The sequence below is a fragment of the Ipomoea nil genome, unplaced genomic scaffold (assembly GCF_001879475.1).
Source record: "Ipomoea nil cultivar Tokyo-kokei standard unplaced genomic scaffold, Asagao_1.1 scaffold2826, whole genome shotgun sequence".
Classification (NCBI taxonomy): Eukaryota; Viridiplantae; Streptophyta; class Magnoliopsida; order Solanales; family Convolvulaceae; genus Ipomoea; species Ipomoea nil.
In genome coordinates, this window is record NW_017619254.1 from 5,692,682 (window position 1) to 5,708,357 (window position 15,676).

The 15,676-nt window shown below is 37.1% G+C and overlaps 1 protein-coding gene across 1 annotated transcript; it reads right to left on the reverse strand.

Annotated features, from left to right (window-relative positions):
* Window positions 1–1,620: 1,620 nt before the first annotated feature.
* Window positions 1,621–3,765, reverse strand: LOC109158643 (premnaspirodiene oxygenase-like). Its single transcript, XM_019306536.1, has 3 exons — window positions 3,167–3,765; window positions 2,688–2,989; window positions 1,621–2,258 (listed from the first exon to the last, which is right to left on the reverse strand). Exons 1-3 carry the CDS (start codon window positions 3,747–3,749, stop codon window positions 1,653–1,655), a joined length of 1,491 nt encoding a protein of 496 aa, XP_019162081.1. The 5' UTR covers window positions 3,750–3,765; the 3' UTR covers window positions 1,621–1,652.
* Window positions 3,766–15,676: the final 11,911 nt, after the last annotated feature.

Sequence of the window (15,676 nt, forward strand, 5' to 3'; positions counted from 1 at the left end):
CTCATGAGCTCGCCCAAGATGAGGACGGCTACCTCATGAGCTCGCCCAAGAGGAGGACAACTACCTCATGAGCTCTCCCAAGAGGAGGACGCATCAAGGGGGCTACCTCATGAGCTTGCCCAAGAAGATGACGGCCGAGAGGAGGACGACTACCTCAAGAGCTCGGCCAAGAGGAGGACGACTACCTCATGAGCTTGCCCAAGAGGAAGACGCATCACAGGGGCTACCTCATGAGCTCGCCCAAGAGGAGGACACATTAAGAGAGCTACCTCATGAGCTCGCCCAAGAGGAGGACGACTACCTCATGAGCTCGCCCAAGAGGAAGACGACTACCTCATGAGCTCGCCCAAGAGGAAGACGACTACCTCATGAGCTCGCCCAAGAAGAGGACGCCCGAGAGGTGGACGGCTACCTCAAGAGCTCGCCCAAGAGGAGGACGCATCAAGGGGGCTACCTCATGAGCTCGCCCAAGAGGAAGACGACTACCTCATGAGCTCGCCCAAGAAGAGGACGCATCATAGGGGCCACCTCATGAGCTCACCCGAGAGGAGGACGGCTACCTCATGAGCTCGCCCAAAAGTGAACTCAGAAATCAAAGTCTCATACATGATGCCTAGGAGTCCAAGACTTGTTAGTGTTCTTGAGGAAGAGAAGAAGTCCCGATCGCGATGGAATCACACCAAAGGCCGCCAAAGAGGAAGGAGGGGGGGGCGGACGCCTTCCCGTGGGCTTGGGGTCGACCTTCGACTCGGGCTACTCTCCTTCGTTGACGACGACCCGCAACTCGGAGAGTAGGGGGACTGATGATGGATATATTAGGCATGAGCCCGGGGCGAACCGACCTGGGAGGGCCGACGCGAAGGGCCTAGGGCGGCCTTGGCTGGGGCCGACCAAGGCCTCGGCCTACGGGCCAACCGTGGCCTGATTAGGGGTGGCCTCGGTCAGAGCCTACGTCGGCCCAGGAGCATGAGACGGCCCCGGGCGTCCGCGTGGACCCGGTCAAGGCGCAATCCAACCGCCCCGCGAGAATAGGGGGGGTTGGTTGGGAGGTCAGCTAGTATAAAAAGAGTGATTATTGTCTGGGTTAGGGGATCTACTTCTTGGTATTATTATTACATTTCATCTTGTAATCTTTCTACAAACATTATCAATACAAAGTTGTCCCCGCGACACATATTCAACGCCTTTTTTTATCCCTTATTTATCGAGTTTAGTAATTCGGGTCTACCCCGGATTAATTAAATCTATCACAGAGCGAACTAGGAACGAACTGCGGTGAACTACGATGAAGTATTTCGGCACGGGCGCGGCAGAAGCAAATGGTTTATTTGCAAGGTTAATAATCTTGGGAAACATTAATCCGCATAAATAACGGAGCCGCATCATTAAAATTAAGGGTGTAAGGAATTTTTAGGAGAGAAGATAATGATAATTAAGGGTAACATAGGAAAATCATTAAAAATATTTAAACACAAATAATATCAACTATTCATTTGAATAAATTACTACACTAATAACACTTTTTTTTTTTTTCTGTTAATGGCTTAACATTATTGACTCTTATTAAGACGAGGAACAATAATATTCAAGTTGTTTGTAAAACAAAACAGGGGATTATTCCATCATAGGTGGGATTTTATTTTGTAGAGTACTTAACAAAGATGGATCGGAGTAGGAATCAAGAGAAGATCATTCTTTCTTGTTACAGCTATTCCGTTAATCTCCGTCATGTCCAATGTATCTCCAGGAGGGAGCTTCCAATCAAAGTGGAAGAGCAAGTGTGCTAAAGGTGACAAAGCGTTGGCAAAACCAAACCCAAGTCCTGGACATATCCTCCTCCCGCCGCCAAAAGGTAAATATTCAAAATGGTTTCCCATGAAATCAATTGAACTCTTCTCAAATCTTTCGGGTATAAAGCTCTCTGGATCTTCCCAGTATTTGGGGTCCCTACCCAAAGCCCACACATTAATCAATACCTTTGATTTGAACGGTATAGTGTATCCACACACCACAGTTTCTTCCCTGCACTCTCTGGGAAATAACAAAGGAACCGGAGGATGACACCTCAATGTTTCTTTGACCACGGATTTCAAGTATGGTAATTCGTCCATATCTTCCTCCTCCAACTTCTCTTTCCCTCTGAAAGCTTCTCTCACCTCAGCCTGTGCTTTGGCCAAAACCCTGGGATTCTTCATCATTTCTGACATTGCCCACACCGCTGTTGTTGCTGATGTCTCAGTTCCTGCTGAAAATATTTCCTGCATGCATGCATATATGCTCCAACTAACACCTTGACCCAAAAAAAAAATCCCATTTGAATTTAAGGATAGCTAGCTTATGATAATGTCAATATATAGCACTGTTGCAAAAATTCATCTAAGAGTCCTTAGGTCGTGACGATTTCTCCCCTATGCGACCAACTGCCTAGGCGCCTAACTCGACCTATTAGGCCCAGTTAACTCGTCTATTTTAATTGAGTTAGCCGAGTTCTTAACCACTCGACCTGGCTAATTTTTTTCATTTTACAAATATATATCTTTATTTATATCAATTATATAAATAAAAGAAAAAAAAAATAAATAAATAAATAAATATATATATATATATATATATATATATATATATATATATATATATATATATATATATATATATATATATATATATATATATATATATATACTTACAAGAATTACGCCTTTGATGCTGTCATGAGTGATGGGCAGTTGAAGGCCACCCTTATGCATTTGTGTTATGAGGACATCAATTAAACAATCACCACTTTCCAACTTCTCTCTGTGCTCTTTTATGATGTTTTCAATAATTCTGTCTACTTTACGGTGAGCTTTCATGATCCTGTTCTTGTTGCTGCACAGGCTGTGAAGAACCTTCCAAGACGGAAACACATCGGCAAAATCAAATTTACCCAACAACTCCGATATTTCCTTTATTTGCTCTAAGAACTCTTCTCTCCCGGTAAATACCTTACCTGCAGTAGTTATCAAATAATATTTTATATTACGTACTGTTAGCTGGATATCTCGATATCATGAACGGAATAATATAATCAGATCTATATATATTTATTTTTAAGCTAGCAGGCCTACTCTAGATCATAACATACTAATATAAATTAAGATAGTATTGTTCGATCTGATCTTATTACCGAATGCAGATTTACATATAATGGAGGACATAAGTAAGCCGATTCTCTCTGTGACATTCACCAACTGGCCGGATGATGAACGGAGATGGGCCAATAGACAATGGATCTCATCGTGCCTGATTGAACTGAACGACCGGACATTTTTAGCGTTGAGGAGCTCCATGGCAAATATTTTTCTCAATTGTCTCCAATAATCACCGTGCGGACTAAATGAAACGCCCAAACCATTGTAAAACAGTGTTTTAATAGCCAGAAACTGCTGCTTGGTCGTGAAAGTGAGGTCGTGGCTTCTTAGCAACTCTTTAGCCACAGCCGGCGAAGATACGACCACAGCTGAAATTTCTCCTATTTGAAATTTCATGATGCCCTGGGAGCCATATTTTTTTACCAACTCTCCCAGGACATGATGGGTGGGTTTCTGTGAATCTGACATGAATTGGTGCAGGTTTCCGATGATCGGCAGCTTCCACGGCCCTGGTGGCAGTTTCCGGCGGGGTTTTGCCTTCTTCCTCCACTGTGTGTGGAGTAAAATGATAAAAGAAAGAAAGAAGACAAAAGAAATGAAGTTGAATGCCACCTCCATCAGTGAGATTCGAGCAAGTAAGATTTTAATATTTTATTATTCAAGGCCAAGGCTGCTCTTATATAAGCTAGGTGATTTGACCAAATCAAAGCCATTCAGTTAAAGCTATAAATAAACAGCTTCTTCTTTTTTTATTTTTTTTAAAGACGCCATGACGGTTGAATTGTCAGCTATATTTTTTTAATATTTGAATTTTCTTAATAATAATAATAACATTATTATTATTTTTTAAAGTCTCAAAATATAGTAAATAAAAGCAAAATCTCAGATTAAACAGAAATAAAATTATAAATTATTAGAAATTTGTTTACAAACTGTTGTAAATATTTTATTATTATGGCCATTAAACTTGTGAACTTTTGTTAGCCTTTACTTATTTTATTACTTATGTTAAATGATATGAAAGGTTGTAATGGTCCCTATAAATTGAGGGTGAAAACTTAATAAAAAGTGGGTCTCATGTGATTGTGTTCTATACATTGTTCTTCCTCTTCCTTTTACTTATCTATTCTATATACTCATATACATACAATCACCAAGCATTACCGTGCAAACATCACACGAGAACTAACGAGTTGATAGGCCGAATTACAACACGTTATCAGCACGAGTCTCTATCGTAATCTTCGGTGAACGGTATGACCGGATATGTTACAATACATGTTTTTATATTAGGCAAACATGCTCATAGGATTCGTATAATACATGATTTTATATTGCACATGTTCATATGATTCGTATATATGCTTGCAAATTCTTGAATATGGATTTCCGATTTTATTTTGATTTTTTGAATCAGAAGAAAGCATGTGATATATATGTTTGTGTAAATAGAAGTGTTTTTTTCGTATATACAATGTATGTACACCATGTTGATAATATTTGCTGCACATAAGAACATTCATATCAAACTGCATAGATGTTGTTGCTAAATTTACATAAATATTTGTGTTATATATATTGCTGCAATATGAGTATGGTATTTGAAAGGTTGCAATGCTTCAAAATGTTTTCATGTTTGAAAATGGAAAATTATGTTTTCCTTGCCTGGATCCGAAAGCATATTTTGCTTTTTGCCGAAAGGTTGAATACTCGAAAGGTCATTTTTATGGTCTCTTGTGTATTTTCGAAAGGTTAATTTGTTCTTTCAGACTTTACATTTCGACTTCATCTTTGAAAGTTTGATTTGCATCTAGAAGATGTCAAATTCTTTATTTTTGCTATGAACATGTGATATTATGAATGTATATGTGAACATATGATATATGTTTCGTAGATTACGTCTTCCATCGCCAAATGTGAATTTATTGAGCTCGCTTATGAATGAAGCAATTATCTAGCTTGGGCTCTTGATATTGAAATATATTTGGCAACTAAAGAATTGAGCCAAGTCTTTTGTTGCTAAGTCACAGAGCACCGATGCCTAGAAAGCACAAGCTCTCATTTTCATACGTCGCCACTTGAACCACGACCTAAAAAAATGAGTATATGATTGAAAAAGAACCTCTTGAATTAATGGAAGTCCCTAAAGGACTATTCCGACCTAAAGTCATCAAATGTTCTTCCTCAGACACATTTTTACTAGTTTAATCTCATGTTTTATTTATAGATTATAATGTAAGTGATTAACTATAATTCAACTATGCACAAAATAGTCCCACAAGTGAAACTATAAACAAGAAGTTTTAGAGAAATATTTAATTGGAAAGACATTGCCAACTTTTCATGCGAGTAATTTGTACTCCAGTAGTAGTACAAGACAACAAATTATGAGAAGCATCCTAAGCTGATTTAGCACTCCTTGTGGCTAAGAAACATAACTAGTTGTTGATGAAGAATCAAAATGCATATCTGGTTAGTTTTGCATTGGTGCCTGAAGCATATAATGTTACCCAGTTGAGCAACTTTATAAGGGGTTGCGGTCAAAATTATAACCGGTGTAGTATGAGTATCGAGCTCAGAATAAGAAACAAAGTGATCAAGAAATTCAAGGACGACCAAACTCATCGAGGCAAAATCCTAGCTAGAAGCATGTTTGCTAACAATGTGGGTTTGAAGGGCATTGATCCCTACGTGCCGCACACCAAAGCATTTGGTCGTCGAAGAATGCGCCTCATCTTGATGATTCTAGGTAATTTGCCTGAAGCAAATACTGTGATAAATGATGATAATGAAATGATGAGGTATTGATGAAGAAATGATTGGTGTCATGATAATGTTTGAGTAATTCATGAAAATATATTCATGGATAAAAAGGTTAGCTCATGCCTGAAGCATGAAGCATCTGAGATATTTGTTTATGCCTGAAGCACCCGAAAAGTTAATTCATCGTCGCAATAACTTATTGCGTAACTGAGTAGTATATACACTCACTCCAAATGTGTTTTTGAGTGCAAAGTTATTTTTGGAGGCAAATTATTATGAGTGCAAAGTGACTTTACTTCACTGATTTTACTACTCAAATTGACTATTCAAAAAGTTTACCTCTCTAAGCTTATATCTCTAAGCTTACCTCTGTAATCTTACTTCTTGAAATTTTACTTTTTGGAACTTTATTTTCCAAAGGAAGTTTTTTTTTTTTTTTTATGAGTTAATTCTCTTAGTTTGCATGCTTATTTATATATGGAAAATTTTCTCATGCATGCAACATGACTCTCGTATGCAATTGACTGGTTGCCAATTCAAAATTAAATTATTATTTTTTTCGAAAAAAAATTATTATTTGTTCCATAAATTCTGTATCAATCCTTGAAGGATTGCTATTATCAACAAATTATGATAATCCTCTTTTGACTAAATTTATGATGTCAACATGACAAAATCCTCTCTGAATATGGCTTAATGCACTTCTGTGCTGTTTAAGGAGTGGTATACTCATTTATAAAAATGATCTTTGACTTATTGTCATAGATGATATGATTGATTTAGATGTTATTGGTTTGGAAGATAGAAGTGAATTATATCATATCAATTTGCCTGAAGCAAACGAAGGAATAAATTATTTCATATTAGTTTGCCCGAAGCAAATGAGAGAGTGAATTATATCATGTAAATTTGCACGAAGCAATTCCCAAACCAGTGAGTGAACTAATATAAAGTTGAGGATAAGGATTTTTGGAAGATCTTGAAGATCTATTTTATTTGACAAGCTCCACGGCTTCCCTATGATTGTTGTGTACCTTGTAATATCATTTGATATGTTTGCTTTCATATCAGATTATATATTTTCTTGTTGGGGACATCAGTTTTATATGCTATTGTGGTTATCACAATCTGACCTACTGTATATCATAATTATTCCCCCTAGAACCTAGTACGTTGTATAAAACCAAACATTTTCCATCTGCGTTTTATTCACAGTGTGCAGTCTTTTTACAATATCACCACCAAAGCGTACATTTGTGGGCATGTATATGTTGATTATAAACCTCCGTCTATTATATAAATTCTTAGAGCCCATGATAAAGGATCAATATATAATTAGGTACGTTGACTGCACACTTTATGATGATCATTTCACAGCATTAAGGGGAGATAAGAGCTCAAATTTAATATAATGCCGAGAAATTCTATGGATGATTGATGAAAAAGATCTTCAATATTTAAATTCACTTACTAGGTAGACTGAACTAGAAGTTCAGAAGAAGTAAACTGAACTAAAAGTTCAGAAGATAATTAATCTGCCAATATATATATTGATCATAAAAAGAGTGACTAGGTCCTATATATCTTCCCCAACTTGGACCATATGTATCTACCAATGCTCCTTGATGCCAGAAGCGTGGAGACATGTTGGTATAATCCGTGGAAAGCTAAATCTAGTATAAAATGGTGTCAATCTTGAAATCGCTTAAAGAAGTATGTCCTGAAGACATTCGTCCAGAAGGCGAAAACCCCCCAGTAAAATTATAGGTGCACCCAAAATCATAATAATAGGGATGCGGAATGACCAGATAAAAATATCTTTGGAAAATGGCTAGAGTTTGGTTGAATTAGAAATCACCATTATTTTATGCGAGAAATTTATGAAAAATGTTATAGTTGTCGACAACACAATTGCCTTATAAATTTCTCTCAATATATGAGAATCTGGATCCAGAGTTAGGCACCAGTAGTGCCCTGATTTTTTTAATGTATAAAAGAGCAATGAAGGCATGTAAAGCTCAGCTCGCTAAAACTGTATTTGTTGGTCCTGATAGGGTGGTAGAAAGTCTAGAAGGGGGGGGGGGGGGAATTGATATGAACCTAGTCCAAGATTCAAATAAGATGAGTATTGTCCCAAGAATTACTCAAGTTGATATGGATTCAACCTCAAAGTTCAAGAAAACGTACCTTGGAAGACTTCACAAGCCTTTGAGAGTAAGGGTGTATCGTGAGATAGATAATAAAATTGAGAGCAAGAAGCAAAGAAAAAGGACAATACGAGCAAAGAAACTAAATAAGATTTGAAAGAAAAAGGAAACTAAAGAAGGAAGTATGGCAGAAAGATATGCAAGACCAATATCAAAAGATAGAGACAAATAGAATATAAAATGGGTTCACGTGTACCACAACCAATTAGGAATCATTAAAAAACTCCTTCCAACCTTATACTTTTCCCCTTCCTTGTCCCTCCAAAATTCTCCTACCAGCCAAATTTTTTCCCCAACCTTATTCTTCTTCTTTATTGCTTTCTCTTTTTTGTTTTTTTTTTTTTCAACTTTCTTGATTTTTTTGATTTTTTTGATAAATAACCTCCAAATAATTACTGTAAATATCACCAAAAATTTCAGACCAAGTGGTTCCACACAAGCACTTCAAAACAGAATCAAGAATTTCAAGAATCACCCAGGAAAACAGAAACGCTGCCCTTACTTCGAATATCAATATCTCAATGACCGTAAGGAATTAGCAAGTTTATAATATATCAATAGAACGCCCCAGAAGAGATCTACAACATATCCAAATTTCAGATAAAACTAACCAGTGGATCTCGAGATATAGGTAATTCTTTGAAACTGGTCACAGCTCGCGGAAATCTGGACAGGGTGTGATTGAGACCTGATTGCGCGTAAATGCGCTTTGGATATAGGTAAGGGTAAGATGGGGTTGTTTTCTTGACAGAATATGTGGTAATATGGTGCTTAGGAGGTGTGAGGTCTCGTTGATATTGGACGGGAAAAAGGGAAAACACTTTCGGGATTGTTTTTCAAGAAACTGGAGAACATGTATCAAGATTCAAGAACACAATCAAGAATGCAAAAGAAAATTTTTTTGGGGGTTTTTTTAATGAATAAGACACGAATAAATGTAGTATGTAAGATAAGAACGAGATAAACCTAGGGAACCAAAGAAACCAAATTTCCAATGATAACGAGACAAACCTAGGCTCTGAATACCAAATTGATATGAACCTAGTCCAAGATTCAAATAAGATGAGTATTGTCCCAAGAATTGCTCTCAATGTAAAGATAGAGATGGATCGAAATACCTTAAACATCACGAGAAACCCTTTGTCTCGAATCCTCAAAGACTTGGAAGAATCCCATTGTAGCTTTAAGTACCTCGATGATGCAATCTTCAATCAACTAGAGTCGGATCTAGTTTCCTTCGATTCAAGAACGAGTCCACGAACCTAAATCTAAGGTTGAAGAAAGTAAGATTGATTCGAGTCCACGAATCAATTTGCTAGTCGAGTCCACGACTAGCCACTAATTGAGTCCACAATTAGCTATAAGGTTTCTTATACAAGTGTAAAGAAAAACTTAAGAATTTTATTAAATTAAAGTCTTCTCAAAACTGATATGGATGTGCCCTATTTATAGGTATAGGGCAGCATTGTAATCTAAATACAATGGGAAAAAGAGTCCTAAACCTAATCTAGAAAACAAGTAAATAGAGTTTTATTTAGAAAAGGATTTAAGGAATCCTTTCTAAATACAACTAGTGTTTTCTCTTTTATGCCAAACAATTTAAATTAATGATGACCAAAAATAATAGGGCTGATTTGGGCCTAATTTAATCACCAAAATTAGCGCTTAAACACTTATAAAAAAGCCTTGAGTTATTCTTCATATTTCGCAAATGGGCTTGACTTGGATTTCCACCATCTTTGAACATCACCAATGAAGAGTTGCCTTAATTGTTTGGACTTGGGCCTTGTGATTGGCCCAATTAGTATTCTTAATGGATCTTCATATGTTGGGCCGCATCATCCTCCCCTTCTTGAAAATGATTCGACCTCGAATCTTGTAAGCATTGTCTTCGATCCATGATATCACTTGAAATTGGCCACTATAATATTTTCCTCTATCGAATGGACTTATTATTGGTCTTTGTTGTTTCTTCCACCAATGATGTTTTAAGGTCGTCGTTATGGGCCTTGTGATGAGCCCACTATTTACCCTTTCTGGATTCCATGTGTACTGGTTCCTATTATTCTCCCATTCTTGAAAAGGATTCGTCCTCGAATCCAAATCTTCAGTGAAAGACAAAGTAGCAAGCTCGCTTTCTGTTTTATCACGCTCATGGAACTTTTTCTTGGGATGCTTGACATGAGTCGCTCCAATCATCATCCTACAATCAACAAGTAAGGCAATTAAGTCTAATGACACATCAGGGAATTTAAACATTCTGGATGGTAATAATTCAACAAAATGAGACATATTAAATTTATGCATCTTGTTTGAATTGTCAATAAGCACAAAATCTTTCCGCCTAGAGCTTAAGGCTAAACCAAACACAAAATCCATGAAAATATCAAGTAATGATTTAGATGCATTGTGGTGGTAAGTAGCACAATTATGAACATAAGATTCTACATCTTTTTTCATCTTTGGCCAATGAAAATATCCATGCAAAACATCATCACTCTTTGGAAAATCAAATTGTCCCTTATGTGAATCAATAATTAAATCATTGCTCAAATCCAAGCAAAAAGTGCCAATCCCATTGACTTTGAACGAAAACCCCTTGAGCAAGTAGTATTTCACATAAGAAGTTTTCAAATGTGCCTTATAACTTCCCAGTGATTCCTTATCTCTATCAAATAAAGTTTCAGTAAAATCAAAATTAAGGAATCTCGGATGTATGGACGCAAACAAATTTCTAACACATCTAGCAAGGAGCTCATTAATAGAAACATGACAAACAAATCTAGAGAATTTTAATGCATGCTTTTGAAATAAAAATGAGTAAATAGTTACTCCCCTTCTTTTCTCTTGCTTAATATCCTTTGTAGTTACCAAGAGAGGTTGCACTTTGACACCTTGGGCTGGTCCTTTCCACAGTATCACTGATTGTGGTCCCTTTGTTTGGCTACAAACCGAAATAGAAGATTGGAGTGGTGATTGCAATTCCAAACATGGAGGTTCCACTTTTCTCTCTTTGATTTCTTCCTTTGATGCTGGTTTGAGAGCTTGCATCAATGTCAATTGAATTTCTTCTACTTGTTTAAGATACAAACGAGGCAAGACATATGTAACTCCATTCATGTGAAACACATAAGTGTTCCTCATTCCATCATAACTTATTTTTCTGTCAAATTGACATGGTCTACCTAATAAGATATGAACATCCTGCATTGGGATATTATCACACAAGATTTCATCAGAGTAACTGTTAATAGATAAAGGAATAAGAGCCTGTTTGGTTACTCTAGCTTCTCCTACATCAGTTAACCATTGCAAACAATAAGGATTTGGATGATTAAGCAAAGGTAACTGGGGAAATTTAACCATAGCTGCACTACCCACATTTGTGCAACTTCTAGAATCTATTACCATAGCACAAGCATTCTCTTTAATTGACCCTTTAGTACAAAATATATTTTCTCTTTGAGACTCATCTTCTTTTAAAGGGTGAACATTTAAAACCTCCTTAACAACAACAGTATGACTAGACTCACTAGCAACATATTTAGAATCAGAATCTAAAGGTATGAATGGTTCTCCCTCAACATGTTCATTGAGAGTTTCAAAATGGTCACATACCTCATCATTAGACTTATATTCAAGACAAGAAGCAAAATTTTCAGATTGTTTTGTTATCTTAACTACCCTTTTGTTAGGGCAATCACGAGCTATGTGGCCTCTCCCATTACATCTATAACAAATCAATTCTCTATCATGTTGAGGCCTCACTGCCTCACTTACCTTTTCCTTACCTTTTTCTTGTGAATCATCTCTTGGAGGGGGATGTTCATCACGCCTTTTAGGGGTGGAACTTGTGTTGTTCCATCTTGATGCACCATTGTTGGACTTGTACAATTTCATCTCTTTGATTTTTGCCTCAGATTCACGTGCAGCATACAAGGCATCATAAAGGGTGTCATATCTCTGAATACTCATTCCACATCGAATTTCTAAGTTCAATCCATGTACGAAACGAGCAACAGTTTTTGTCTCTTCTTCATGTATGTCTCCCTGTTTAAGCAAAATATTTGTAGTTTGGTAGTACTCATCAACTGACTTTTTTCCTTGCACCGTTCCCTGCAATTTTCTTTCAAGATCATAGAAAAAAGATTTAGGACGAAAAGTTAGGCGCATATCTTCCCTCACTTGAACCCAAGATTCATAGGGAATAAAATTAGCAACTCTTTCTATATTTCTTTTTCGCCACCAAGATAATGCATACCCCTTAAAAGATGTAGCAACTATCCTAATTTTTGTAAGATCAGAATATTGCTTTAAATAAAAAAGAGTTTCAACAGCATTCTCCCATTCTATGTATTCGGTAGGTCCTTTCTCACCGGTGAAGTTAGGAATTTCATGTTTAATGTTTCCTAACTCCTCATTACGCTGCTGGATCCTTTGACATATAGGATCCACTCTTCCTACTGGTGGCAGGTGTCGCTCATCATTGTGTGGTGGTTGCACTTGCTGTGAGCGTTGCTCCAAATTATTCATTCGTTTGAGTAACCTGTCTATCTTTTGTTCTAATGTCTGGGGAAAGTTTGGAACTTGATCAGCCATCTGTATAGGAAAAAAAATATCTAAAAAAAAAAAAAAAAAAAAAAGATGTGTGAGTAATCACGTTAGTGAAACCAAAAAGTTGGCTCGCTCCCTCACTATTCTCAGCTCGCAGGTAAGAGGTGGATTATATGGCTCTGGTGGTGTACTACACACTCTTACAAACACACACTCCACTCGTGTATCGCTCAAGGTGGCAGATACTCTCACAAACCTTTTTCCAAAAAGGAAAATTCTAGTCCGGTACTCAAGTTGATATGGATTCAACCTCAAAGTTCAAGAAAACGTACCTTGGAAGACTTCACAAGCCTTTGAGAGTAAGGGTGTATCGTGAGATAGATAATAAAATTGAGAGCAAGAAGCAAAGAAAAAGGACAATACGAGCAAAGAAACTAAATAAGATTTGAAAGAAAAAGGAAACTAAAGAAGGAAGTATGGCAGAAAGATATGCAAGACCAATATCAAAAGATAGAGACAAATAGAATATAAAATGGGTTCACGTGTACCACAACCAATTAGGAATCATTAAAAAACTCCTTCCAACCTTATACTTTTCCCCTTCCTTGTCCCTCCAAAATTCTCCTACCAGCCAAATTTTTTCCCCAACCTTATTCTTCTTCTTTATTGCTTTCTCTTTTTTGTTTTTTTTTTTTCAACTTTCTTGATTTTTTTGATTTTTTTGATAAATAACCTCCAAATAATTACTGTAAATATCACCAAAAATTTCAGACCAAGTGGTTCCACACAAGCACTTCAAAACAGAATCAAGAATTTCAAGAATCACCCAGGAAAACAGAAACGCTGCCCTTACTTCGAATATCAATATCTCAATGACCGTAAGGAATTAGCAAGTTTATAATATATCAATAGAACGCCCCAGAAGAGATCTACAACATATCCAAATTTCAGATAAAACTAACCAGTGGATCTCGAGATATAGGTAATTCTTTGAAACTGGTCACAGCTCGCGGAAATCTGGACAGGGTGTGATTGAGACCTGATTGCGCGTAAATGCGCTTTGGATATAGGTAAGGGTAAGATGGGGTTGTTTTCTTGACAGAATATGTGGTAATATGGTGCTTAGGAGGTGTGAGGTCTCGTTGATATTGGACGGGAAAAAGGGAAAACACTTTCGGGATTGTTTTTCAAGAAACTGGAGAACATGTATCAAGATTCAAGAACACAATCAAGAATGCAAAAGAAAATTTTTTTGGGGGTTTTTTTAATGAATAAGACACGAATAAATGTAGTATGTAAGATAAGAACGAGATAAACCTAGGGAACCAAAGAAACCAAATTTCCAATGATAACGAGACAAACCTAGGCTCTGAATACCAAATTGATATGAACCTAGTCCAAGATTCAAATAAGATGAGTATTGTCCCAAGAATTGCTCTCAATGTAAAGATAGAGATGGATCGAAATACCTTAAACATCACGAGAAACCCTTTGTCTCGAATCCTCAAAGACTTGGAAGAATCCCATTGTAGCTTTAAGTACCTCGATGATGCAATCTTCAATCAACTAGAGTCGGATCTAGTTTCCTTCGATTCAAGAACGAGTCCACGAACCTAAATCTAAGGTTGAAGAAAGTAAGATTGATTCGAGTCCACGAATCAATTTGCTAGTCGAGTCCACGACTAGCCACTAATTGAGTCCACAATTAGCTATAAGGTTTCTTATACAAGTGTAAAGAAAAACTTAAGAATTTTATTAAATTAAAGTCTTCTCAAAACTGATATGGATGTGCCCTATTTATAGGTATAGGGCAGCATTGTAATCTAAATACAATGGGAAAAAGAGTCCTAAACCTAATCTAGAAAACAAGTAAATAGAGTTTTATTTAGAAAAGGATTTAAGGAATCCTTTCTAAATACAACTAGTGTTTTCTCTTTTATGCCAAACAATTTAAATTAATGATGACCAAAAATAATAGGGCTGATTTGGGCCTAATTTAATCACCAAAATTAGCGCTTAAACACTTATAAAAAAGCCTTGAGTTATTCTTCATATTTCGCAAATGGGCTTGACTTGGATTTCCACCATCTTTGAACATCACCAATGAAGAGTTGCCTTAATTGTTTGGACTTGGGCCTTGTGATTGGCCCAATTAGTATTCTTAATGGATCTTCATATGTTGGGCCGCATCATCCTCCCCTTCTTGAAAATGATTCGACCTCGAATCTTGTAAGCATTATCTTCGATCCATGATATCACTTGAAATTGGCCACTATAATATTTTCCTCTATCGAATGGACTTATTATTGGTCTTTGTTGTTTCTTCCACCAATGATGTTTTAAGGTCGTCGTTATGGGCCTTGTGATGAGCCCACTATTTACCCTTTCTGGATTCCATGTGTACTGGTTCCTATTACCTGGTTCCATCAATTTGCTAGTCGAGTCCACGACTAGCCACTAATTGAGTCCACAATTAGCCATAAGGTTTCTTACACAAGTGTAAAGAAAAACTTAAGAATTTTATTGAATTAAAAGTCTATAAGGGGGGGGGGGGGAATAGACTTTCTAATTTTTTTTTGAGTACATAATAAAAATGATGAGCTTTATTGCTCTGTTCAAAATGCAGAGTCAGAACAAGATCTAGTCCTCCAGAGGGAGGGGGCAAAAACTCATCAAACATACAAAGCACTGCAGGACCACCACCTCCATGCTTCCCCCAACCATGGATAAGAATCAAAACGACATCAACTATGAATTATGAAACTGTCTTAAAAGTAATAAACATAGTATTCAACACCAGACAGAATGCCACATCTGCTTAACCATGGGTGTTGACAGCTTCCCATAGCAGGTTCTTGGGAGTTGTGGAGCTGAGATCCCGAGCCTCAAGTGCAGCGGCTCTGAGTGTTTTGATGGTGGTGGCATTGGCCTGGAAGAATGAGAGACTCCTAAAAGGCAAATTGTGCTTTTTGCACAGGCTCTGAACAACAGGAGAGATCTTCCTTAACTGGCACCTAGGTA